Raw genomic sequence first — 26,141 nt, 5'->3', positions numbered from 1 at the left:
ATTAACAAAAATCCATGAGCTGCTGTCCTGGCAGCCCATCTACACTGCTCAGAGAACTTCATATCTGACTGCAAAATTACCCTCATGTCCCTTTCATTTTCCACTAACCTGAGGTAGTACCACTTACTTGGTATTTTAATCTAGAATTACTGCTACCCATATGCAGTACCTTGCATCTGTCAATGCTAAACTTTAACTGCTACTTCTTTTAAGATCTTGTTGCAGCAGCTAACCCAAATTACTGTCATTAACTACCCTACAAAACTTTGTATCAAATTCCAAAAGATAACACTATATTTCATCTCCTGGACTGAAATCATAAATTTCACCCAATTCTTTTGAAAGCTCATACACTCACTGTTCATTACAAAATATATTAAGTAATCATCAACTATTATTTATTCTTATTATTTTACTTAAAGGAGACATGAAAAAAACCTCAGACATAAAAAACAGACATTAAACATAAAAAAACATTATATGGCTACTTTACAGACAATTCCATCAGCAATCAGCATACCATAAAATGCCATGTTTCATATGTGGAAGGCAAATCCCACTTAGGCTACAACTGTACCTATTTGATGTGATCAAGGTTAGCATAGTAAATGCTGGGTAACAGGTGCAATAAAGTCATAAGTGGTAATATAATGTTATATGATTTTAAAAGAAAAAAATATAAAATGTACATCATCTCTATGACATGTCTGAGTGATAAAGATGCTTGAAATTTGGAAAGAGAGAGACAAAGGAGATCGTGAATACTGTCACAGACATTCTTCTAGGTATGGCAGCCACGGCTGTTATTTGGGAGACTAAAACACTGATGGAACTGATATTTATGTTTACCTTGTGAATTAAGCAGGCCAAAGTTTGGCAAAGTCCTGTCATTTTTCAACAACCAAATCCTCTGCTTCTACCTTCATGACAGCTCTGTTAATAATCTTGGGTATACAGAGTTACTAACAGACTTACTGTAACGTGAAACATTATGCGACTATAACAGAGGTCACTAACCCAGGCTGAACCAACTTCAGCTTGTGGAGGAGGGGAAGGTGTGGCATCCATATCACACACAGGAATGGCCAACCTTCAAACAGAGTACAAGGTGGTAGTTGACTCTGACTGCCTGGTGCAATACCACCATATGCTTATTGGAGACCTGAAGTGGTGATAATCATGTTTAAGACTACAGAGCAAATCACTATCAAAAAATTGTTATGTCAAGAAGCTGGGAATATTCTGTCCGTGTATGAAAATTAGTCACAATTTCCATTAATTTATACATGTCCATCCCCATCACTTTAAATTTATCTACACAATGCATCATGAAAGAGTCAAACTAACAGAACAACATTATCTGTGAGAAGATCTAAACCAAACCCAAAAAATTTCTTGTTCATTTCACAAATATATGTGGCCTCAGTTCTAATCTCAATTATATTCATTTCCATTGACAATTTGCCAAGGTTCACTCACTTTTTCTGTAAGAATCTCAATTATCACTTGCCTCAAACCCTACTTATTTTACTTGGCCTAACTAATCACTCTGTGATTCTTTTCACTTCAAAAGTGATACTTGTGCATATGTCTGCTCTGATTTTCCTTGTCAGACTTCATAATTTGGAATCTTCTCTTCATCTCCCCTGGCTTAAAATCTCTCTACTGCCACTCTGTCAAATTCACATGTTGCCTCTATCATTCTACAAACTCTACTAATTACTCAGACTATTCCTTTCTTTGAAACTCAACTTTCTGCAGTCTAACATTCCTGACAGTGAGATGATTTTCATTGGTGGTTTTAATATTCATGATTCCAGCTTCCAGTGGTGACAATTTTCTAATCACATGGACACAGCTGTTAGAGATGCTGAAGCTTTAGCAATTGATTTTTTTTTTTTTTTTTAATGAAAACCCCAAACATGAGAGGTATTAGAACCGTGCATGGGCTGAAGATTGATAAGATGAAAGAAAACACTTACTGACATTAGACTTGAACTACTGTAGATTGCAATTTTCAGGAAATACATATGAAGGAAGGTTGTTCCAGAAAACGGCAGTTGAATGAATAAATGAGGAAGATGAAAAGTTGGTTCTGTGAGTTTGAAGTTGGACAGAAAAAGGAAGTTGATGGTTATGGCATGTGTTCGGACTGCTTTGGAAGAGAGAGCGGGAATTATAGAAGCCAATTCAGAAGAACAGTGCCAATGGAAGTATCTATAGCAAATGCATGTAGCAGAAACAGAACATCTAAGAGACAGAGTGGTTTTTTGTTTGTTTTTTTGGTTTTTAGGAGCATTAGCAACTAAGGCCATATTGCTCCGGGATATGTGGTGGTCATTACCTGACCTTTCCGCATCTTCCGTATTTGGTGGTGACGGGCTCGAACCCCGGTCTAATCGAGAAGCGTGTGCTACGCACTGCTGCTCCTTCCCACCTGGCTACGGAGGCGCCACAAGAGACAGAGTGGAGAGACTCTGCTAGAGATGAGTCATTAATTAACCTAACTGCCCTCTTCTGAATGGAATCTAGAAGCCTGAGAGAGGTTTTGGGGGCACTGGGCCCAGATGTGGCAACAATATTTCATGGTAGGACAGATTTGAGATTTGTACAGAATGACTAGCTGTTTGGAAGAAAAGTAATGCCAAGAGCGAAAGAGAAAACCCAGTGTTTTAGATGCAGAGGAAGCAATATTTGTAATATGCTTATGCCAAGGGAAATTAGAAGTCAGGATAATTCCCAATAGAGATATATGAGCTTGCCTAGAAATCCGAGGGTCATCAAAGATAAGCATAGGAGCAGAAGAATCCTTTTTGCGAGATATAAGACAGGACTTATTAGAATGATTGAATGAGTTTTAGAATGATTGATTGAATGACTGAATGAGTTTTAGAATGATTTAAATCAACTAAATTGTCATTGCCCTACTGGAGAATTACCTGGAGATAAGCATTTAAGGAATTTGAGCTACTTATTTACTACAATTAAAACACTACAATTACTACTGTGATGCACTATGCTACAAGTTAGTAAATACAAGATATACACCAATACAAAGGTCTATGAATATTAATTTGCAAGATTAAAAGGTAAACTTACTAACATGACTTGGACTATTAAAAACTGTTTACTGAACACAACTTGGTTCCAAATAATTAATTAAATAATAAATATTCCAAAAAAAACTTACCCGTTTTGAAGATTTCTAAATTTTCCAATTTTTCTTTCCAAAGTGTTTGGATGTAACCTTGAACCAAGAAATATTTGTACCATGTGTAAGATTTATTTGAAAGTGTCACTGCACCACTTTCAAATAAATGACACATCCAAAAGGAAAAGGAAAATGTATATAGTAGATATCTTGAATGAATATCCTTTTCATGTTCTTGTCTTCCTTATGCAATAAAATATCTTTCAAGCTGAATTCACTGAAGCCATGTAAGACTGTAGATATTTATAGAGATATTGGGATAGGAAAAGGAAGTAACCTTTAACTGTAAATAAAGCTAAACTGTGAAATCAAAACTTCGTATTGTTGGCAGTCCCCTACGACCTATAGTTGCAAATATAGTATTAGCGCACTGCTATTACAAAGGAGGTGTGGGGGGGGGTGGATGGCAGGGAACTCGATTTCTCATGATCAATTTAAGGTTGCCATATATTCGGCTTCGAGATAAGCAGGCAGGCAAGTTGGCAGGCTTTCCAAGTTAATATGAAATAATAAAATTCAACAGGTGTTTATGGCAAATTTGTCCGATTCCTCAAATTTAGACTCATTCCAAGTGTGTTTAATTTATAAAGTTTATTTTCATCCAGTTTCTTCTGGAGTACAAGAAGAAACTGGATCACACCAACTGACAATTGATGCTTACACATATACAGTATAGTCTTCTTTCGATGCAAACCACAAGAGCTGCACACATTATCACATTTATGATAAGATTAAGTTAACAAGAGACACTTAAGTGTGTGCCCATATTAAAATTTCCAAAATGATCAACATCATATTCAGAATGGTGAAAGTGCTTTTCATACCCTTGGGTAAAAAGAGCAGTGAAGAGCAACATTATTGTGTAGGAGTGATACTGAAAGTATCAAATAAATGAAACATAACAATATTTTTTTAAAGTATTATTTATATATTTATAATTTGTTTTAAAAGTTGATTTGTTTTTTTATATAATTTTATGTTATATATACCCAAAATCCATATTTCATTCTGAAAAACGAGTCTGTGTCCTCCATTTTGTATTGTAAAATGTGGCAGCCCCAGCTCAGTTACTTTACTCTGAGAAAACTGTAAAAATCAATTTAAAAATATATCATACCAAGTAAAAATTTGTCTGTATTTAGAATGGTAAAAAAAAATAAAAAATTCAAATTTTTAATCATTGATTAACAGTTAATGAGGAAGAGTTATTTTGGAGAGATCTCTGCCCCTCCACCTCTGCTGCTGCCAGGTTAATACACTCACTACACAATCTAGTTAATTTGTCAGCAATCTATTTAACCCCAATCAAATACTCTGTACCAGTTGTTACTACTATATCTCTACCATTATTTCTGTGTAGTAGATTAAAATTAAAATAAGAAATATATAATTTATATAACTTGGAACAAGAGCATTATGTGGTTAATCATCTTAAAGATCAGTAATAAAATAAACAATCTGTAAATCTACAATTGTTAATTAAGGGTGATTAGTACTTACGAGATTTCTCACATCTATAACCGTCGCCAACGTAGCCCGCATTACATCGACAGTAATACTGCCCATCACTAGAATCATAGTGGCATTGTGCATGAGGATGGCAGTTGTTAATGATATTGCAACTTTGGAAAGCCTCTGGGGAAAAAAATAAAATAATAAAATATAAGCACCACAAGGTTATTCTTTAAATTCTACTCCAAACTGCACATAATGTTTAAGACAACGAGGGGAGGGATTAGGCTCAACTATCTGTCAGTAAACCTTGTGAAATCAAATAATTTTTGTACACATACCTATCATGGCATGTAGTACTATGACTTCTACAATATTCTTTAACACAAATTGCAAGAGGATGAGAGATGAATTAGGTGAACAAGCATAACATTAGCTTACTGCAGTGATAAAGCTTATGAAATGTTATGTATGAGCTCTACAGTGCATGCTCCTCTTAGTGAGGTTACCTAATCTAAATTATTTTAATATCATTTGTTTATTTATTCACAACAACTTAACAACACTACCCACTGATCTATTCTTGCTGCTCCATTTAGTCAAACAACCACCAGATAAATCAGTAAACATCATGATTATCCACCAGTGGGAAGTTCTTGGGAAGTTACTGAAATTTTTTTAAAAAAGAACTTTGCTCATCATAATATCTTACAGTTAAAACAATTTTCTATTAAAAAACTTAATTAGGCTTTTTTAATGAAATACACTGTAATAAGCTTTGAAATATTAAATTATTACCTTGTGGCAAGCAGTTGAAGCCGTCACCAGTGAACCCTTGATTACAGGCACAATAATGAGTAGCGAGATTGGCATCATACACACAGGCAGCATCACGGTGACAATTATAGTTGATATTACAGGCCTCTTCCAGACAGAATATGCCATCTCCAGTGAATCCTTGTTTGCAGCGACACTGATGTTTCTGAGCGAAGCTGTTATATACGCAGTCTGCATTCACATCACAAAGACTGTAACGGCGACAGTCATCTACATCAGCATCTATTGGATGACAGTTGTAACCATCTCCTTGGTAGCCACGCTTGCACCGACAGATGGGGATCTGATTGGGTTGACTAACACATTCCGCATTAGAATCGCACCTGAGGTCACCACAGGACTGAGTTCCTACAAAAACAGTTAATAAATTTCATTAAGGTATAGAGCAAAAAAAATATTTCATGCCTAAAACTAAACAATGTATGTCAAAGGAAGTGGAGTAAATTGGTAAGCATAATGAACCTTAATCTAATTGCCCTTATTTGTACCATGTCCAGGATATTTTAAAGGTTTTGGAGACACTGCATCAGGTTTTAGATGCCACGCAGCAACTGCTGCTCAAAAGAAAAAGCAGAATATTTCTGATGGCATGAGGGAGAAAGATCCATAAAAGTTCAAGATATTTGAGAGTTCTTTATTTACCTAGAATAGGATTATTCATGGGCTCATGGATTGCACTACTGTGCACTCAACATACCTGTGGTATGGCTTAGGGCATGCTACACAAGCATTCAAAATGCTGTGTCATGCCATCTTACAGGCTGTAATGTATCAAATATGTATATATTTAGTTTGAACAAGAGCAGTGACATAACTATGCCAATGTAGTGCATTGGGGCCCATGACTGAAAGGGGGCCCACCGTCCTCCTGCCCGAAACAGAAAATTTAATTGAGCAAAAATGTAAGTTTTTTAGTTATGTTTATGATAAAATTTACTATGTCTACAAACAATAATTTTTTTTCACATGAAGCATGTTTATTGTTAGCTAGCTGCACAGTACAAGTGAAACTGCAGTGAATAGAGATGAAGTGGTATTAGTGTAGTTGCTGCTTCCAGGGCAATTTTTAAGGATTTGTGACTGCAGGGGCCAAAGTCAAATAGGAGATGCACTTATTGAGGTAGGGACTCATTTATTGAGGGTCATTATTATTGAGTATAGTATTACTATTGCACCTATAATATTTCTGAGTATTACTGGGGGAGCTATGCAGTTGGGCCTGTGGGACTTTTGCCCCTGCAGTTTATATGTCAAAAAAGTCCCTGGTGCGATACTGCATTAAAATGCAATATGGTATTAAAGAAATTAAATCCAACTCGTTGGTCTAGTCAGCTGGCATCTATAATTGTTATTAAATTTAGATTCCCAATTTGCTAATGGCATTAAATAAAATTATCATACAATCATCAAAAAGCAATGAAAAGTTGAAAGCCATCTGGATTAAAAATACAGTAGAACTTTGACTGTCCGTCACCCTATTTACCGTTGGTCTCTGCTAACCGTCACTTAACCCCACTATGTCGCAATGCATTGTGATATTGGCAGCATGTATCACTCAGTCTTTGTTTATAACTCACCATATATGGTTACTTTAACCAAGAGGTTAAAGTAACCTCTTGTTTCATATTTTAATCATTTTTATTTATTAAGCCCATTGAAATGTAAGTGAGTAGTGTTGGGATTATCACAAAAATGAAATAATCAATTGTCTAAGAAAAGGTGAAAGTGCTACAAGTATAGCATCAGTTTATGGAATAGGAAGAACAACAGTAAATGATATAAAGCGTAATGCAGACAAAATTAAAAACCACGTGTTGAAAACGGAAACCACTGACAGTAATGTTAAAAGTTGTAAAACAATGAAGCATGTTAAAACTGAACAACTGGATACTGCAATGTTTCAATAGTTTCTTCAAAAATGTAGCCAAGGAATTCCATTCTTGGGACCTATAATAATCGAAAAAGCCATTGAACTCAATAAAAAACTAGGCGGAGACCCTTTATTCAAGGCTAGCATCAAATGGTTGGACAAATTTAAATTTCGCCATGGTATTCAACAGTTGTCGATCCAGGGTGCAGATAGCACAGCAATTTGTTTATCGTGAAAAACTACAGAAGGAAATAGCTGATTGAAGATTGGTTAAAGACCAAATATACAACTGCAATTATTGGCCTTAATGGGAAGGCACTACCTCAAAAGATACTGGCCTCAATGACTGAACATATGGCACTGGGATATAAGATGCAAAAAGATCACATCACTATAATGGTATGTGCTAATGCCAGCAGTAGTCATAAATTGCCTTTGGTTGTTATAGGAAAACCAAAAAAAGCTTAGATCATTTAAAAATATTAATTTAAATGCTTTGCCAGTAAAATATTTCTCACAAAACAATGCATGGATGAGCCAAGATATATTTCATGATTGGTTTCATAAAATATTTGTACCATGTGTAAGATCACATTTGGCATCAAAAGATTTACCACAATATGCAATGCTACTGATGAACAATGCACCTATTCATCCCATGCATGTATGTGATTTTAAAAGCAATGATGGCAAAATACCATGCCACTTTCTGCTAGCAAACACGACATCTCTCATTCAACCGATAGACCAAGGCATGATTGAGAGTATGAAACATCGTTGTCACAAAAGGTTCATTCAAAACTTGTGTTGGTGGAAAATAAATTAGATGTGATAGAGTTATGGAAAAGCTACACTACAAAAGATGCAATTTTCAATGTCACTGATGTCTGGAATGATGTTCCAGTTCAAACAAATACAAAGAAGCTGGAATAAGTTGTGGCCAGAAATATATTCAACTGATACAGAAACAATTCCAAAAGACATTGAAATTTTACAGTTATGTTCGAATGGTCTTGGTTTGAAAAATATTTTGATGGAAGAAGTAAACGTTTGGCTGGATATGGACAAAATGGATGTTGGATGCAAAATTTTAGACAACAATGAAATTGTGCAAAGAGTGATGACAATTTTGGATGATTCTGAAACTGAAGAAGAAGAAAAAGCTGCTGCTGATGGAACAACAAACATAATTAGCCACTGTGAAGCTGAAACTATGTTGTTAAAGTGCATTGAATGGTTCGAGGTACAAGAAGAAGAAGCAGATGTTATGCAAGTGCTACTTTTGCTTAAAATTTGTAACACTGCCTCCCAAAAGGCTTGAGGGGTAATGAAACAAAAGAAACTGATTGACTTTTTTAGAAAATAAATTTAATTATGTAATATCGCTTTCTTTTAAATTTCTTTAATGACATTAGAATAATGTTGTATATACTGTATGTGATATTGTTTTCTTTTAAATTTTTTTACGGCATTATTAGACCAATGTAAGTCAAAATATTAAAAATAGGTATGTATGTAGATATCTGTAATTTGATTTTTTGATGACCCGGTAAAAAATAAATAATAATCAAAGTTTAATTAAATTTCATTAGGTTATGTATTATGTAATAAAATAAACAAGTTAGATGACTCGGTATGTTTTTAATGTACATATTCTATTGTCTGTATTTTCGATTATCCATCATGGTCTCGGTCCCGTACCCTGACAGATAATTGAAGTTCTACTGTAATTAAAAATTTTGATTTTGTGTTAACCACAATACTCATAGAAAAAATCTTGTCGAGTATTAATTCAACATCAAAGATTTTTTAAAGAAAGAATATGGATATTGAGGATATGGATATGGTCAAGTTGCACTGGGCATAGAAACATCATATAATCAAATGAAAAAATTAAGAAATTAATTTGAAAAGATCATCAAGGAAGCATCATCTATTGTGAAAAAATGGGGTACACCTTGTCAATCTCAAATGAACGGAGGCGATTTGTTAAGAAACATTTGGATGAACTGACAGAGGGCTACTGATTTGAAAATGCAGAACCACTCATTAAATGTAACATTTTTTATTGTGCAATTGACTTAGTGACCACCCAACTGCACAAAAGGTTTCAAGGACATTTCTTACTCCAACTCAATTAATCTAAATGGATGAAAATTCCATTATAAAAAAGAAAGGCAGAGAACATGCAAAAGAAACTTTCAAGTGACTTTTCAGAATCATTTTCAATGCAATTTCTACTTTGAGTAAGGTCACTAAAAAGTGAAATTGCAAAATTTAAAACTATTCGTGAATTTGCAGAACTAGTCATAGTAAAATACAGGCAGTTCCTGCTTTATGAGTTTTCGCTTTCCGAGTTCCCGGGTTTACGAGTTTTGTCTTATCAAGTATCAACGAAATTGAAATTAGGTCATTTTATAATGTAAATTGTATTAGTTACCAATTCAAATCATTAAAACATTCTACACTTTCATCTTTATCATATGTTCTGTTATAAGAATCAATTTTGAATGCCTTTGTGATGTTTTTCTAAAACACATTTCTGGAGGTCACTACCATAAAACAATTTGCACTTTCGGTTTAATGGGCTTTTCTGTTTGTGCAAGCAATTATAAACGGGAAGTAAACTCGATGTTATTACATTTGTGAAAATACCGATAGCTGGAATTGTGTGTTTTTACATTATTAGGGTGAAATGTGTTTCCCCTTCACTGCAATCTTTAATCATAAGAAAAACATAAATAAATTTTCAGAATCTTCTCTTCATTCTTTTTTTTTTTTTTTTTTTTTTTTAAGCTTTGTAAACTTGTAACTCCCCATGGAACTGTGTTAGTTGCAATTTGTGTGCGCCGTTAAAAAAAGCTTATGCATACTATTGTAAAATTTATAAAGAGAAGAGAAGAGATTATCTTGGAAACAAATGCCTCTTGAAGCATTTCTGAAGAAGATGACTCCTTGTGCAACAAACCAATACCGAGTGCCGACCCAACAACGAGTGATCAACGAGTGCACATTTAGTCAATGATGAAGAATAAACATTCTTTAACATTTGTTAAGTCATAAATAATTTCTTTAAATTATAATTTACTTGATTTTACAGATATGTTTTCATTTCTTTGGATAAATCAATCATTGTTGAGAATTATGTTCTTAATTCAGAATTATGTTTTTAACATTATGTCTATGGAAAATAAATTCCCACTTTATGAGTTTTTGCTTTACAAGCACATGCTAGGAACGAATTAACTCGTAAAGTCGGGAACTACCTGTACTACAATATGAGTGCTAGTTTTTTGAAAGTGTGCTCCTTGTTGATATTATTTTTGATAATTTCGGTTACTGTATCAACCATGGAACCTTCTTTCTCGAAATTAAAATGAATTAAGAATTATTTGAGAAACACCATGCAACAACGACATCTATCAGCGCTAGCACTGCTTAGCATAGAAGTGCAAGAAGCTGAAAGAATGGACGTTTCTAAATCAATTAATGATTTTGTCAATGCCAAATCTAGACAAAAACCATTCTAAACTACATAAGTCAAAATATTACTTCATTTAATTTTCAGAATTTAGTTTTCATTTTTATATTTATAGAATTTAATGTTATTTTTGTTTTTATATTGTACTGATAAAGATTTTAAATACATGTTTACCATTTTATTAATTTTTTATTTTTACCAAAAAAAAATATTTTCAGGTGGGCCTAAACTAAACTTTGCATTCGAGCCCACTTTTTCTAGTGATGCCACTGAACAAGAGTTCAAAATGTTGCATTGGATGGCATTCATTTCAGCATATGAGTAGAAAACTGCATATGACATTCCGCCTGCACAGCTGATACAATTTTGAAAGTAACTGAGTGCCCAATATGCTAAATTTATCACCTAAGTATTTGAGTGTGGCTATATCAGCTGGTTACAAATACTGAAAAGTTTAAGTAACCCAAAACTTGATATTTGCTTGTCCATGTTCTATTTATTTTGTACATCATCTAGATATTATTTTATGCAATAAAATAAAAATACATAAAACTGTCAAGTATACAAATACTATTTTTTAAATTAACTATACAAAGTTGGAACTTAAATTGCAAAATAACTAATGCTATTTGGTTTAACTGAAGTTATATGAGGTTGGGAGGACTGTCTTGTCCTTTTATATGGTTCCTGCAGGCAGCAGGAATAAAACAGTTTAGTTAATGCAATAATTTTATGATTCATATTAGCCAGATCCCAAATTGAAACTGGATGATCAACTAATACCAGTACATTGGAAAAACCAGGCATTTCTCCAGTAAAAATTTTTTTAGAACTAATACTTATTAGCAAGGCCTCAGAAGCCTAGTGGTCAGGAGCTCTATTGAGTAGATCAGGGTTCGAGCCCCTGACTGCTAAATACAGTCAATCTGCCAACAAGCGTGGCAGATTATGGTCCATTTCCCTCAGCATGAATTGTTGAGGAGGCATCCATCCTGCAATGGGTTGATAATGGCTGCAGTTCACCTTTTTTACTTATTAGCATTAGCATTATTAGAGGCATATGATGCAGGAAAGCAAGTTTATATAGCATCAGTCAAAAAAAAAAAAAACCCTTCCCATTTCATCCATCCATTCACACCAAATGCTTGTCTAGTTCTGCCTTGAACTTGTTTAAGTTTTCAACCTCCACAATGACAGATGGAAGTTTTTCCAACTATCAACCACCCGCTGGCTAAAGGCAAATTTCAGCATTTCTATTCTTCAATTGTCTTTCCTCAATTTGAATGTATATAACCTCAGGTAAATAATCTGAGCAACAGGTAGAATCCTATCAGCATTGAGCTTGCTCAAACCATTCAAGGCCTTATACACCTTAATCAGATCACCTCACAGGTGCCTAGTCTACAGATGCTGCAATTTGCAGAACTTTTAAGCCTTTCTTGGTAGGAGGACCTCTTCGTTCCACTCACCAATCTCATTGCCCTTCTCTGTACTTGCTCCAGCAGCTCTACATCTTTCCTAAAATGAGGCCTCCACACCTGTATGCAATACTCAAGGCCTGACCATTGCCTTATACAAGGGGACAATCACCCCCATATCCCTGCTAGCAAAATTCCTGTATATCATTGACAAGACACCCAGGCGCCTCCATAGCCAGGTGGGAAGAAGCAGCAGTGCGTAGCACAGGCTTCTTGATTAGACCGGGGTTCGAGCCCCTCACCACCAAATACGGAGGATGCGGAAAGGTCAGGGAATGACCACCGCATATCCCGGAGCAATATGGCCTTAGTTGCTAATGCTCCTAAAAACCAAATAACAAACACACAAACAAACACAAGACACCATGAGCAGCCCATCTGCACTGCTCAGAAAACTTCACATCTGACTGCACAATTATCCCCATATCCTTTTCATTCTCCACTACCCTGAGTGTAGTATCACCCAGCTGGTATGTTAGTCTGGGGTTACTGCTACCCATATGCAGTACTTTACATTTGTCAATGTTAAACTTCAGTTGCACTTCTCAGCCCATCTGCTCAACTTTTCTACATCTTGTTGCAGTAGTGTACTATCATTACTGTCATTAACAATCCTGCCAACTTTCGTATCATCATCAGAAAACTGTGACATTAACCCTGATATACCTTCATCAATATCATTGATAAATACAGAAAACAACAATGGGCCCAAAACCAAACCCTGGGAACTCCACTAATAACATTAGTCTACAAAGAGTAGTGTCCATTGTTCACCACTCTGTCTTCTCCCACTCAACCATCCTTTAATCCAGTGTTTCCCAAACTTTTTAATCACAGAACACTTTTCATCTCACAACATATTCTAGGAACGCTTTTCATCTCACAATATATTCACGGAACACTTACGAAACACAAATTTAGTGAGAGCTAAAGAACTGTTGCTAATATTTTATTACATATGGCTCACTGTGCATCAGGAGCATCTTTATTTCCAACACAAGTAAAGCTGAAATTCAAATAACTGTCATTATACTTTAATTTTGGTCTTTTATTAGTTGGTTCCTGTTTTTTTCATTTCAGATTTCTGGGGAACAAAACTGTGGATTGTTAATCGTCACTTTGAAGTGTGACAATATTGTGTTCGTTTTCATCGGTCACAGTTGCACTACTAGAAGTACTTTGCTTCTCGTTTTAAAGTTTCTTTTTTCAATCACAAATTCATGGTCATTTATTTAAATAATAATATTTCGAAATACTAATAATTATCAAAAAAAATTTATACAAGAAAGTGAGTTTAGTTATAATATCGGTTCACTTCCACCTTTCCTTCAACCCATGTACTCCAGGCTAAATCGCATACAGATGGCATACTTGTCATATTATATCACTATATTGCTTTTTGTAGGTGTCATTACCCCTCTACGCATATTTCTCTATGCAAAGCCCGCCAAAATAAAGTGTTCCGCGGTCAATGCCAGTGTATTAATAACCGAAAAACAATTGTTACTATGATATTAAGTGGTGTATGCTACAAATATGCAAAATTTATTTAATTTTTTTTTAAATTATTAATTAAGATTTTTTGCACTTGTTCACATCTCACAGAACAATATGTTCTGCAGAACACAGTTTAAGAAACACTGCTTTAATCCATTGTAGCGACTTGTACTTAATGCTAAAATTAACTCATCGCAGGTAAAGACCATCATTTAAAGGCTCTTTTCTTTTTTTTTAATCAAAATGTGTAGAAAGGTAATTTTTTAACAGTCATGCAGTGACATAAAAGAAGTACAGCCTAAGAGAACCACAGACATATAAATCATATTTTGTGATAATTTTGACAAAGAAAACAAGAAAATTATTTGTTTACCACTGCAATAATTTCCCTGAACAATATTTTCTCCTTAATTTCCTTTTCTTTTCTGTGATTATACCCAATAATAGCCTTCCTTCCATTGCTAGAGCAAAACTAACAACTAATATGAACAGAAATGCAAGAAGTGTTGTGGCTGGTTAGTATAGAGTTATTGTTGCAAGATCTGCTTGCAATATAGAGAACTGTAATACATCCTTGTATGGTAAGGGTTGACACTTGTCTAGTGAGGTGCCTCTGTAGCCAGGTGGGCAGGAGCAGCAGTGCATAGCACATGCTTTTTGATTAGACCAGGGTTCGAGCCCGTGACCACCAAATACGGAGGATGCAGAAAGGTCAGGGAATGACCACTGCATATCCCTGAAGCAATATGGCCTTAGTTGCTAATGCTCCTAAAAACCAAATAACAACAACAACAACTTGTCTAGTGAAAAACTTAAGACTGTCAGGTAATGTAGGTAAATGAATAATTTGTAAAAGGTCATTAGTAATGTCAAAAGCCTCAGCTACAGTTATGAATAGATACCTCCAGAACCTGACAGACTCTCAAGAATAAAATCAACAAGGGAAAGGCAAGTTCCAAAGAAAGTCAACAAGTTTTTAATGATTTATCCAGCTGGGATAGCATTAAAAATAACAAATGAATTTGTCAGAGAGAGAGAGAGAGAGAGAGACAGAGACTTTGAGCCAGAGGAGATTCCATATTAGGAAAGACCGGAAATAAATATGGAATTTTTCAGTCCATAGGATTATGAGATCCATTGGAGTACTCTGACTTCTTCATAAGAGATGGTTCTCAAGAATAATATCCAGTTGTCTTTACCCCTTGACTGTTCTTCTAAAGCATCCTGTCCATTTTATAATATTATCTATCCAGATTGTCTATTATAATATTAATCTATCTATCCTATATGCTGAAGAAGCAGTAAGTCCTTCCCTAATTTGTTTGTTTATTCCTTCTGAGCTCATAAAATATCAAGAAACATTTTAAAAAATTTTTTTTTTTTCTTCGGTTATGCAGCAGCCATTCTCTTTTTCTTTATAAGTTGCATGTGCTGTATAATAAATTCTTAAAAGCCATCTACAGCACTTTCTAAGGTCACTAGTCCTTACTTATTCCCTCTGAAGTGTCCATCCCTCACTTTCGTGTAAGTGAAATATGGGCATTACATTTATGGTAGTGTGCAGTTGACAAAGAAGTCAATAAGGCATAAGCTAATTTTTATTGATGACCTGATATTACTGCACAAAGACTCATTGCTGGAAAGCTGTAGTTGCCTATATACTGAATACTATAACCACATACCATAATTACCATTGCACCATATTTACCATGTTTTGAAAAATACATGAAATATTTGTCTATTGATCTAGATCATAAATAGAAGTTGCTTACTCTGACAATCCACACCGTTCCCAGTATACCCTGGTAAACAGTTGCATATGAAGTTTCCAGGAAGATTGATACACTCTGCATAGACATGGCAGTTGTCTCTACCAGAAGCACACTCATTAATATCTAGAAATAAAATGTAAATATTAATTTTCCAGTAATAGAAAGTTCCAAAATATGCTCAATAATACTAAAACATGAATCATTAAAAAAAAACCTCTTTAAAGAAAACCACAGCCCTGTCTGATGTATTTTTACTTCTAATCCAAAACCATCCTTAAATAAAGGCAAAAACAAAAACAACTTTCATATAATTTTACATTGCTGGTTGTGCCTATAGGGTACATTACCCACTGGATTACACAATAAGCCATATATTAATTTAGAACTGTCATTCATACAGAGACAGCCAGTCAAAAGAATTTTGGACTATAATGGAATAAACAGAAAATTTATTTATTTTATTTACATTATAATTATAACAAAGCAATGGACAGCCTTTATATATTTTCTGGGCACTACTGGTACTAAATGACTCCAAAATGAAAAACTTTAAACAAAGGACAACAAAGTAAAAATTTTCAGCTATATTAATAAGTCTAGTCGAGACCCGCTAATTTTCGTAAAATCGGACCAATGCCATATTGCGATTTTTTCTTGTAGAGGATCGATCTGTGTTCTCATTTTGAATTTAAAATAAATCTTGTGAATTTTATCCAAATAGGATAGTATAGGCTATTAAGAAGTATTTTTGAAATATTAAATTTTAGAAATATTATTCTCAACAAAAAAAAAAAAAAAAAATCCTTTCAGCTGTTCTAAATCTAAATTTTTCAAATTCCCAAACTATTAGTGTAGCATTAGTAGAGGCATTTGATGCAAGAAAGCAAGCTTATGCAGCATCAGCCAAAAAAATAAATAAATAAAAAATAACCGCTACCACTTCACCCCTCTGTTCGTTCGAAATACCTGTCCAGCTGAGCCTTAAATTTATTTAGGCTATCAACTTCCACGACAAGGGATGGAAGTCTGTTCCACCAACCAACCACCCGCTGGCTAAAGGCAAATTTCCGCACGTCTATCCTACATCTGTCTTTCCTCAATTTGAATTTATGCCCTCTCAGGTGATTATTCTGAGCAAGAGGAAGAATCCCATCAGCATTGAGCATGCTCAAACCATTCAAGGCTTTATACACCTCTATCAGATCACCTCGCTGGTGCCTAGTCTCCAGACACTGTAATTTGCAAAACTTAAGCCTTTCTTCGTAAGAGCACCCCTTTGTTCCATTCACTAATCTTGTTGCCCTTCTCTGTACTTGTTCCAGCAGCTCTACATCCTTCTTGAAATGAGGCCTCCAGACCTGTATACAGTACTCTAGGTGTGGCCTAGAGTACTTGTCATTGACAATACACCATGAGCTACTCTTGCAGCCCATCTGCACTGCTCAGAGAACTTCATATCTGCCTGCACAACCACCCCCGGGTCCCTTTCATTCTCTACCACTGTCAGTGTAGTACCATAAAGGTGATACGTTGCTCTGGGGCTGCTGTTTCCCATATGTAGTACTTTACATTTGTCAATGTTAAATTTCATTTGCCACCTCTCAGCCCATCTGCTCAACCTTTCCAGATCCTGTTGCAGCAGTATAGCATCAGTAGCGTCCTTAACAACCCTGCCAACCTTCATATCATCTGCAAACTTGGACATTAAGCTTGATATACCATCATCAATATCATTTATAAATACAGAAAACAATAATGGACCCAATACTGAACCCTGAGGGACTCCACTAATAACATTAGTCCACGATGAGCAGTGTCCATTGATTACCACTCTGTCTTCTCCCCCTCAACCACCCCTTTATCCATAGCAGCAATTTGCCTCCAATGCCACACTGCTCCAATTTGTGCAGCAGTCTTCCATGTGCAACAGTATCATTGCCGTATATAATATATATACGGCGTTCCATTGCCGTATATAATATATACGGCAATGGAACATGAAAAGCCCCCATCCAGCTTCAGGAAATCATCTCCTTTTATACTTCTATTATTTTGCCATGCATGGATTTAGGATCAAAACTTGCTTTTATTCCTTCATCCTCTTACTAGGTTTATTTCATTTCAATACTATTCTAATTACATCACACCCGGATGCAGTCATTCCTGAAGAAAAAAATCTCAGGTAAGAGAATTTCTGCCCAAAAGGAAAAAAAAAAAAAAAATATATATATATATATACACATATATATACATATATATACAGTAGACTCTCAATTTTCCAGGATAGAGGGTAAAAAACAAATCTCGGATAATCGATTCCCCGGTTAATCCAAAAATACAAAAGTCCCCGACATATGTAAGAGATATGTTCCAGGACTTCTTACTTCGTCGAGTTTTACGTAACTCTGGAATGACTAATAACATATTGCTACTATATTATTATTGACAAATCTGAATTCTGTGCAATACTTGTTAATGTTTGGTCATTTTGATACATCCTTATTATAATGATTCCTCAGAGATTTAACAGATGCACCGTTTTCAAACTTTTTAATAATTTCAAATTTTTGTTTAACTGAAAACGCAACTCTTTTGCGTTTACCCATCATTTTCACGATTTCTAAATAAACAAAACAAAAAAAAAAACTATAAAAAAATTCCAACATCCCTGACATAAATAACGAAACAAAATTTGCCCTTTTGTGCTGCAACGGAACACAACAGTCAACGCGACGCACTAAAACAAACTAAACATTTGGTCTCTTTTTTTTTTTTTTCCCCCTTTTTTTTGAGCGGCCGGTGTGAAGAAAGCGGGGATTGCAAGATAATAGGTACACTAATCTCCCAATGACGACTTATAATGCCACTTGTCGCTTATTTACGACCTGCAAAATATCTGTTATACCTATTCTAGTTATTACTTGAATTTTATGATATTTAGTTGATTTCTTTTTTTTTTTTATTTGGAATCTTGAAGGACACTTCAAGATTCCAAATAAATATACAGCAGACTCCTGGTTAATCGGGAGTCTGCTGTATATATACACACAGGTTGTCTCAAAAATACATGGCAAAACTTCAGGAATGAGTTCCTCATACGTAGACAATAAAAATATTTTATATCAACACAGATGTCCAGACAGGAAAACGTTTGAAGGTATCCATCGTCGCCTTTGTGAACATGGGACCTTTACACCTCGTGCTGCCGACAGAGAACGACCAAGACAATGCCAGGAATTTGGCATCAGCTTCGCGAGTCCATGGGACGTTGATGTGAGGCCTGTATTCAGGCAGAAGGTGGATGTTTTGAACAATTATTATAAGGTGATGTGAACAGTTAACAGTGTCATAGATAGACCTTCAAAACTCGGAAACCAAGCATTTCCGGAACTATGTTGATATAAAATATTTTTATTGTCTACATATGAGGAACTCATTCCTGAAGTTATGCCATGTATTTTTGAGACACCCTGTATATATATAAATAAATAAATAAAATAATAATATTTCTAAAATTTAAAATTCCAAAAATATTTCTTAATAGCCTATACTATCCTATTTGGTTAAAATTCACAAGATCGATTTTAAATTCAAAATGAGAACACAGATCCTCTACAAGAAAAAAAAATTGCAATAAATTATCATTAGTCTGAATTTATTGCGATTTTTTTTCTTGTAATATAAAACTTGAATTATAATTCCACTGAGATTAACATATAACAAACTTTTATTTTTATTATTACTTGCAGGTAATTATTTAATTTTTATTAGGTCAGGAGTTAAAAAACCAGAGACATGGATTTTTAACTCCTGTCAATGTAACTCCATTTTAAATGTAACAAGCTACAAAAGCCACTGATGGATTTAACTTCAATGCGTACCTACACAAGATGCTCTTTCTCCCTTTACATCTTCCTCATACAAGTATTCATATCCTTGGTCACATACACAACGAAAAGAATCTCCATCTACCACACACTTACTATGAGGGCCACAGTAACTCTTTCCTTCTTTGCATGGATCTTCGGCTGCAAGAAATCAAACCAACATAATAAAAGAAAAGGATTTTCGCAGATTGTATATGCAATATAAATTCAATGGGCACAAACTCAATAAACTTCAAACCATTCCAAAAAAATTAAATAACTGACTCATGATGATGACAAGTAATAACATCTTAACATAACTTTAATTTAAAATGTACAATGAGAAATTTAAACATAATTTCTCATTGTACAAATATTAAACTTGTACAATGAGAAATTGACAAATTTGACACCAAGGAATGAAGGGAAATATCTTTCGTCAAATTCTAATTACATATTCTTTCTTAATGTTCTCTCAAATTTTTTGTTCAAAACAAAACATTATTTATAAAAAGGAGAGGTGAAGCCATTCTGTAAAAGAAATAGGAAAGTTTGAATTCTGAACATTACCTATATATATGAAAGGCTTTAACTCCCAAAACAATTCGCTAAATTATGATTCAAACATTAGATAGCAAAACCCTTTCATATGTGTAGGTAAAGAAACTCAGTTGTCGAATTTAAACAGGGAAGAGAACCCAAGAAGACGACTACTTCTTAACTGTCTCACAACACCAGAAGATTAATTTAATCCATGATATGGTGTTTTCAAACTCTAGGGTTGCTGTAGGACATGCAGCTTTTTCAGCATTTGAAAGGATTTAGGATATGCTGCACAAATTGAGGCATCTGCTGACAATTCCAAGCTTAATTCTTATAACTTGGAAGCTACTAGGCTTTTCATACCACCAAAGAAGTATTGTTCAAGCTTTAGGCCTAAATCGATGTGAGATAAACTAATGAGAGTCGTGACAGAGAAGAAAAATGCATGGGATGCATATAAATTATCTGGTGACACAGAAGACTATGGTGGATATAAGTTGGTCTGTAATCAAGTCACAAAGGAGGTTAGGTAGGCGAAGGCAGATTATGAGAAATCTTTGGCAAATCACATTCTGGCAGGGAGCTAAATGATTTTGTAATAACTGAAAGCAAAGTGGAGGAGAAATTATTAAAGATAAACATAAGAAGGGCATCTGAGGGTGGATGGCATCTATCCAGTTATATTAAAGGAAGCAGCAAAGGAAATAGTGAACCCTTAGCCATAATTATGAGAGCTTTTTTTGGACTCTGAGTAGGTCCCCATGGACTGGACATGTGCAAATGTGACCCCAATTCACAAAGGAGGATCAAAGGGTGACAAGTAATTACAGACCTGTTAGTTTAATTCCAAAAAAAATTAATGAAGGCACTGGTTAAAGAAGCACTGCAGGATCATCTGGACAAGACTGCAGTTATAGTTCAGACACAGCATGGGTTTGTTAAGGGGAAGTCCTGTCTGACCAATTTGATTGGATACTATGATGTGGTCACAAAGAAACTGGATGCAAAAAATAATTTTGATATCATATACTTGAATTTTAGGAAAGCTTTTGATACTGTTGCACATTGAAGACTACTATATAAATTGGAGCAGTATGGCATCATTAAGGAATTTGAAGTGTGCTGTAAAATCAATCTGAGATCAATGACAAGGGAAATTGGTCAAATCAGAAAGTTAAGCTGGTGTCTTGTACTAGTTGTTGGACTGTGGAAAGATGCTGAAGGAAGTCTGGTGCCATAAGCTGTCTGGTGAAGCTCTGACAGAGAAATTTTAGATCAGATAAAGCCAGAACTTGTTAGGGCTTTTTTTCTTTATTATTGAAGCCACAAACGTTTCAATCACCTGCTTTAAATATATTAGGTACATAATATAAAATTGAAATGTGAAGTTAGCAATTAGAATCAAAAGTAAATTTCATTTCACATGGGCAAGTACATTCATATTACACATTAATGCAGAAAATTAATGCAGTAATAGGAGTTTTATACCTGGCAAGATGCAATTCTGCTCCCTTGAGTGCCAAGACACCATTAGCAATTAAATTAAAATAAGACATAACATAGTCTGTTGCATTTTATTTTGTTCCTGCACACCTCTTTGATTTACAGGTTTCTTCTGTCTTTCCCCCTCTCTTTTTAGTTTGCATGTTCATGTCTACCCCTTATTTTCTTTATTATGTTTTAACTTATTCTGTTATTAAATATTTACGTTAATGAGTTTAATTTTAATTAATTTATGTTAATTTATGTATATGGTTATGAATTTAGTTCATAGGTGTTGATTGGAATAGACAACATATAAATTTGCATTTCATTTGTTCATTTAAACCACTGGTTCCCAAAGTGGGAGGCGCCTCCGTAGCCAGGTGGAAAGGAGCAGCAGTGCGTAGCACACGCTTCTTGATTAGACTGGGGTTCGAGCCCGTCACCACCAAATACGAAGGACGCGGAAAGGTCAGGGAATGACCACTGCATATCCCGGAGCAATATGGCCTTAGTTGCTAATGCTCCTAAAAAAAAAAAAAAAAAAAACTGCCCCCTAGGTACCACCCCTAGGGGGCAGTGGAACAATCAAGGGGGGGTGATAGTAGCCTCGGGTGCATTTGGGGGGCGGTGAAAGCATAAAGAAGGAAGAGAAGATAAGAAAATTTAGAAAACTATTCGTACATGTTTCACCTGTTGTGTAACATAGTGTAACATTATTTTCCAGGTAAACCGATTATTTCCAAACATTATTTTACAAGTAAACCGATCGGCGGTCAAGTCCGCCGACAGGTCTTAACAAGCAAGTACAGGTAGGCGAGCGTGTCGGGGATTGTCGGTGAGTCCAGCTTACATCAGCAAGAATATGTGCACGTAATGACTTGTTGAGAATACGATACTATAAATAGGCGTCATGTATGAAATCTAGTTTAAATTGTTTTTGAATTGTGTGACAAGCAGTTAACAATAGTGCAAGTGTAATAGTATTCAATTCAAAAATTTTAATTCATATTCGATAACTTCGATATTTACGGATTACGGATCACATACAAAGCAAATTGCATTATTGTTGTTTCAATAAAACAGCAATTTACATGTGAGTATTTTTATACATTTTCTTACATATCTACTGTATGTTTCTCTGGCTTCTAGTGTTTACTAATAATAAAATATTTTTATTGCATTATTAATGAAATCAGAGGAGTGAAATCATAAAAAAAAAAAACTGTTAACCATTAATATTTATTTCTATCTATTGAATCATCCGTGTTAATTGGTAAATAAAAGTAAAAAAAAAAAAGTAAAGTGCAGCCATTATCAACCCACTGCAGGATGGAAGCCTCCTCAACAATTATGTTGAGGGAAATGGACCATAATCTGCCACGCTGGTCCAGTGCGGGTTGGCAGATTGACCATATTCAGCAGTCAGGGGTTTGAACCCCGGTCTACTCAAAGAGTGCTTGCTACTGCACTCCCGCTCCTGCCCACTTGGCTACGGAGGCCGTAGGCGTGTGTTAATAAGGAACGGTTATATAAATAACGGAAAATTGAATAAAAACCAATTCTTAATTGCATATTAATGTATTTTTTTAAAATTAATTATTTCTTGATAAATTTAGTTTGATAAATATATATCCAATGCTGAGCAAAGAACAAAACCTGGTTTATTAGTTTCATTAGTATTTTTAGTTTGTTTGTCTTTTGCCATCTTACGCAAAAACCACTGATGTCGTGGACATTATTCTAATAAGTATAACACAACTATTGCAAAGAATTTTGGTTCTGACTAGAGAAATATTAATTATATAATTTTTTTCTACAGATAATATTATGGCCGAATCTAAGAAAAAATGCAGACAATATAGTATTGAATATTTGAACTATGGCTTTATTCAGTCACCTACAAACAATATATTACCAATGTGTTTGATTTGCGAAAGAGTTTTATCAAATGAAGCTATGAAACCTTGAAGACTATGAGAACATTTGACAAAAGTTCATGCTGATAAAAAAGATAAGGATTTATTTTATTTTCAAGCACTTAAAGAAAAACGTTTGAAACAACTGACATTGGTAAAACTCTTTTCAACAGAATCCAAACAAGATGACGATGCGTTGCGTGCTTCTTACGTTTCGTTATACTGATTGATAAAAATGGGAAAACCGCATACTATTGGTGAAGAACTAATTGTACCAGCTGTAAGTGAGGTAATACACACTATGCTGCACATGCCAGCGTCTGATATTATCAATAAAATTTCTTTGAGCAATAATACAGTCCAAAGAAGAATTGATAAAATAGCTCAAGATGTTGAAGACTCCTTATGTGAGTATTTAAAAACATCCCAGTTCTCTATACAGCTTGATGAGTCAAGAACTTTGCCAGGAAATGAAGCCTTACTTTTAGCATACGTGTGATTCATAAAAGAAGAACAAATTTGCGAAGAATTATTATTTCCTAAAAATTTGAAAACTGATACTAAAGGAGAATCGATATTTCATGCATTGGAAGAGTTTTTTAAAGAAAAAGAAATACCCCTGAGTAATATCTTGTCAGTTGCTACTGATGGTGCTCCAGCTATGATAGGGCGCTATAGGGGGTTTCTTGCATATTTAAAAAAGGCGGTGCCGAATGCATTCGCTGTACACTGTGTCATCCATCGTCAACATTTAGTTGCTAAAAACTGAGTGAACATAGGTCATTAGATTATATCATGTAGCGATCAACAAAATCAGAATCAATTCATTGAATACAGATTGTTTAGACAACTTTGTATTGAAAACGATGTAGAATTCAATCGCTTGCTGCTTCCTACAGAAGTTCAATGGCTATCAAAAGGTACCTGTTTGAATCAGTTTTATAATCTCTTTAACTCCGTACTAGAGTTTCTAGAAAACAAAGATGATGCTTTACGAGCCAACTTGATTGATTCCAAAAATGATATAGCTTATTTGACAGACTTGTTTAACAAATTTAATGAAACAAATCTACAACTTCAAGGCGATGAGCTGAATTTAATAAAAACAAAAGCTGTTATTTCTGTGTTTGTGGCAAAACTTATTCTCTACAAACAAAATTTAGAATGAGGGGAATTCAGCCAGTTTCGAAATTTATTAACAGTAGAAAAATATGATGAAGACTTATGCTCTCCATTCTGACTTCGATCAACGATTTGAAGATATTTTAAAAATGAACATACTTGATTGGGTTCTGAATCCTTTTTCAAGTACAAACACAGAAGAATCTCCAAAATTACAAAAAGAACTTGATAGATGTAACAACAAATGAAGAATTGAAATTTAAATTCAAAGATGGCTACCAACATTTCTGGCTGCAAAAGCAGATATTTGTTTGTTTGTTATTTGGTTTTTAGGAGCATTAGCAACTAAGGCCATATTGCTCCGGGAATATGCGGTGGTCATTCCCTTGACCTTTCCGCATCCTCCGTATTTGATGGTGACCCCGGTCCAATCAAGAAGTGTGTGCTATGCACTGCTGCTCCTTCCCACCTGGCTACAGAGGCGCCCAAAAGCAGGTACCTACAGTTTATCCTGGATTATGGGCTATAATACAAAAGTTTTTAATTGCATTTCCTTTATCATATTTAATGGAACATGGGTTTAAGGCGGTCACAAATTTGTTAACAAAAAAAAGAAACCAACTGCAAATAGCGAATCGCGGTGATTTAAGAATACTGCTGACAAAAATAGAGCCGAGGATTAATACATTGATAGCAGCGCACCAGGTTCATCCATCTCATTAGGATAATTTTTTAATGTTATTCATAATTTTTATTTTCATATTATCCTTCGTTATCTTAATTTTCTGTATGTAATGTGAATGTTAGTATGGTTGATTTTAATAAATAATTTTATAATTTCAAGCTTCAAGGTGTCTTATTTACAACATCTTTATTTACTGTGTTTTAAGACATAGCTAGATATACATAAAAAATGCAAATTTTTTACTATATCTTTCTGTTTTTTTGCTTAAAGAAGGTAGATTTCCAGGGGGACACTGAGTAATTTTCTTTTCTGAAAAGGGGGGCAGTAGGACAAATAAGTTTGGGAACCTATGATTTAAACTATGAAGAGCAGTAACCATGACATAGCTTTTTTTGATGGCATATAATTTTTTTGTTATTTTCTGTTCTCTATCTGGATTGAATACTGCCGGACATTTTGCTAGACAGCAGCCAATTACTGAAATAGTGCTTGTGAATTCATAAGCACTGATGTTCCCTGAAGCAGTGGTACTTGTGGATTTTCTAACTTCATTTATTATGGATGTGGCATTCTTTCTTCAGGGCAATGTAAGGGAACATCTCCTTGGGTGGACAGTCAAGCATTTGCACTGCTATGTGTGTGTCACTTAAGAATTTTTTTAATTTTTTTATTTACAATTTTATTTTGAGTTGACTGGTACTCAGATAGCAGAATTGCACCTCCCCAGATAGAAGCCTAATTGCAGCATTAATTTCATGGTATAATTAGTGTCCTTTTTTTTTTACAATAGCCTTGGAGACATAACCACATTTGTTTTTTGTGGTATCACGTTATCACATTATTTGCAACATATTACATTAAAACTAAAATAGAAACAAAGTTGAGGAAGGGCCATGGCACCAATGTTTAAGGGGCAATAAATTCAA

The 26,141-nt window shown here is 34.7% G+C and overlaps 1 protein-coding gene across 1 annotated transcript in view; it reads right to left on the bottom strand.

The window, feature by feature from the left end:
• The window catches only part of Ndg (Nidogen), a 255,770-nt gene that overhangs the window by 113,480 nt on the left and 116,149 nt on the right, over nucleotides 1-26,141 (bottom strand). Inside the window, exons 9-12 of the mRNA XM_090370056.1 lie at nucleotides 19,480-19,626; nucleotides 15,599-15,721; nucleotides 5,462-5,848; nucleotides 4,712-4,846 (exon numbers count right to left, since the gene is read on the bottom strand). Coding sequence (XP_090226182.1) covers nucleotides 4,712-4,846; nucleotides 5,462-5,848; nucleotides 15,599-15,721; nucleotides 19,480-19,626 — 792 coding nt within the window. The remainder of the gene's footprint in view (nucleotides 1-4,711; nucleotides 4,847-5,461; nucleotides 5,849-15,598; nucleotides 15,722-19,479; nucleotides 19,627-26,141) is intronic.

Source organism: Mastigoproctus giganteus, chromosome 3, assembly GCF_048544385.1.
Source record: "Mastigoproctus giganteus isolate SK-2022 chromosome 3, ASM4854438v1, whole genome shotgun sequence".
Classification (NCBI taxonomy): Eukaryota; Metazoa; Arthropoda; class Arachnida; order Uropygi; family Thelyphonidae; genus Mastigoproctus; species Mastigoproctus giganteus.
The sequence above is the reverse complement of the archived record's forward strand: the minus strand, read 5'-3'. Positions and strand labels throughout refer to the sequence as shown.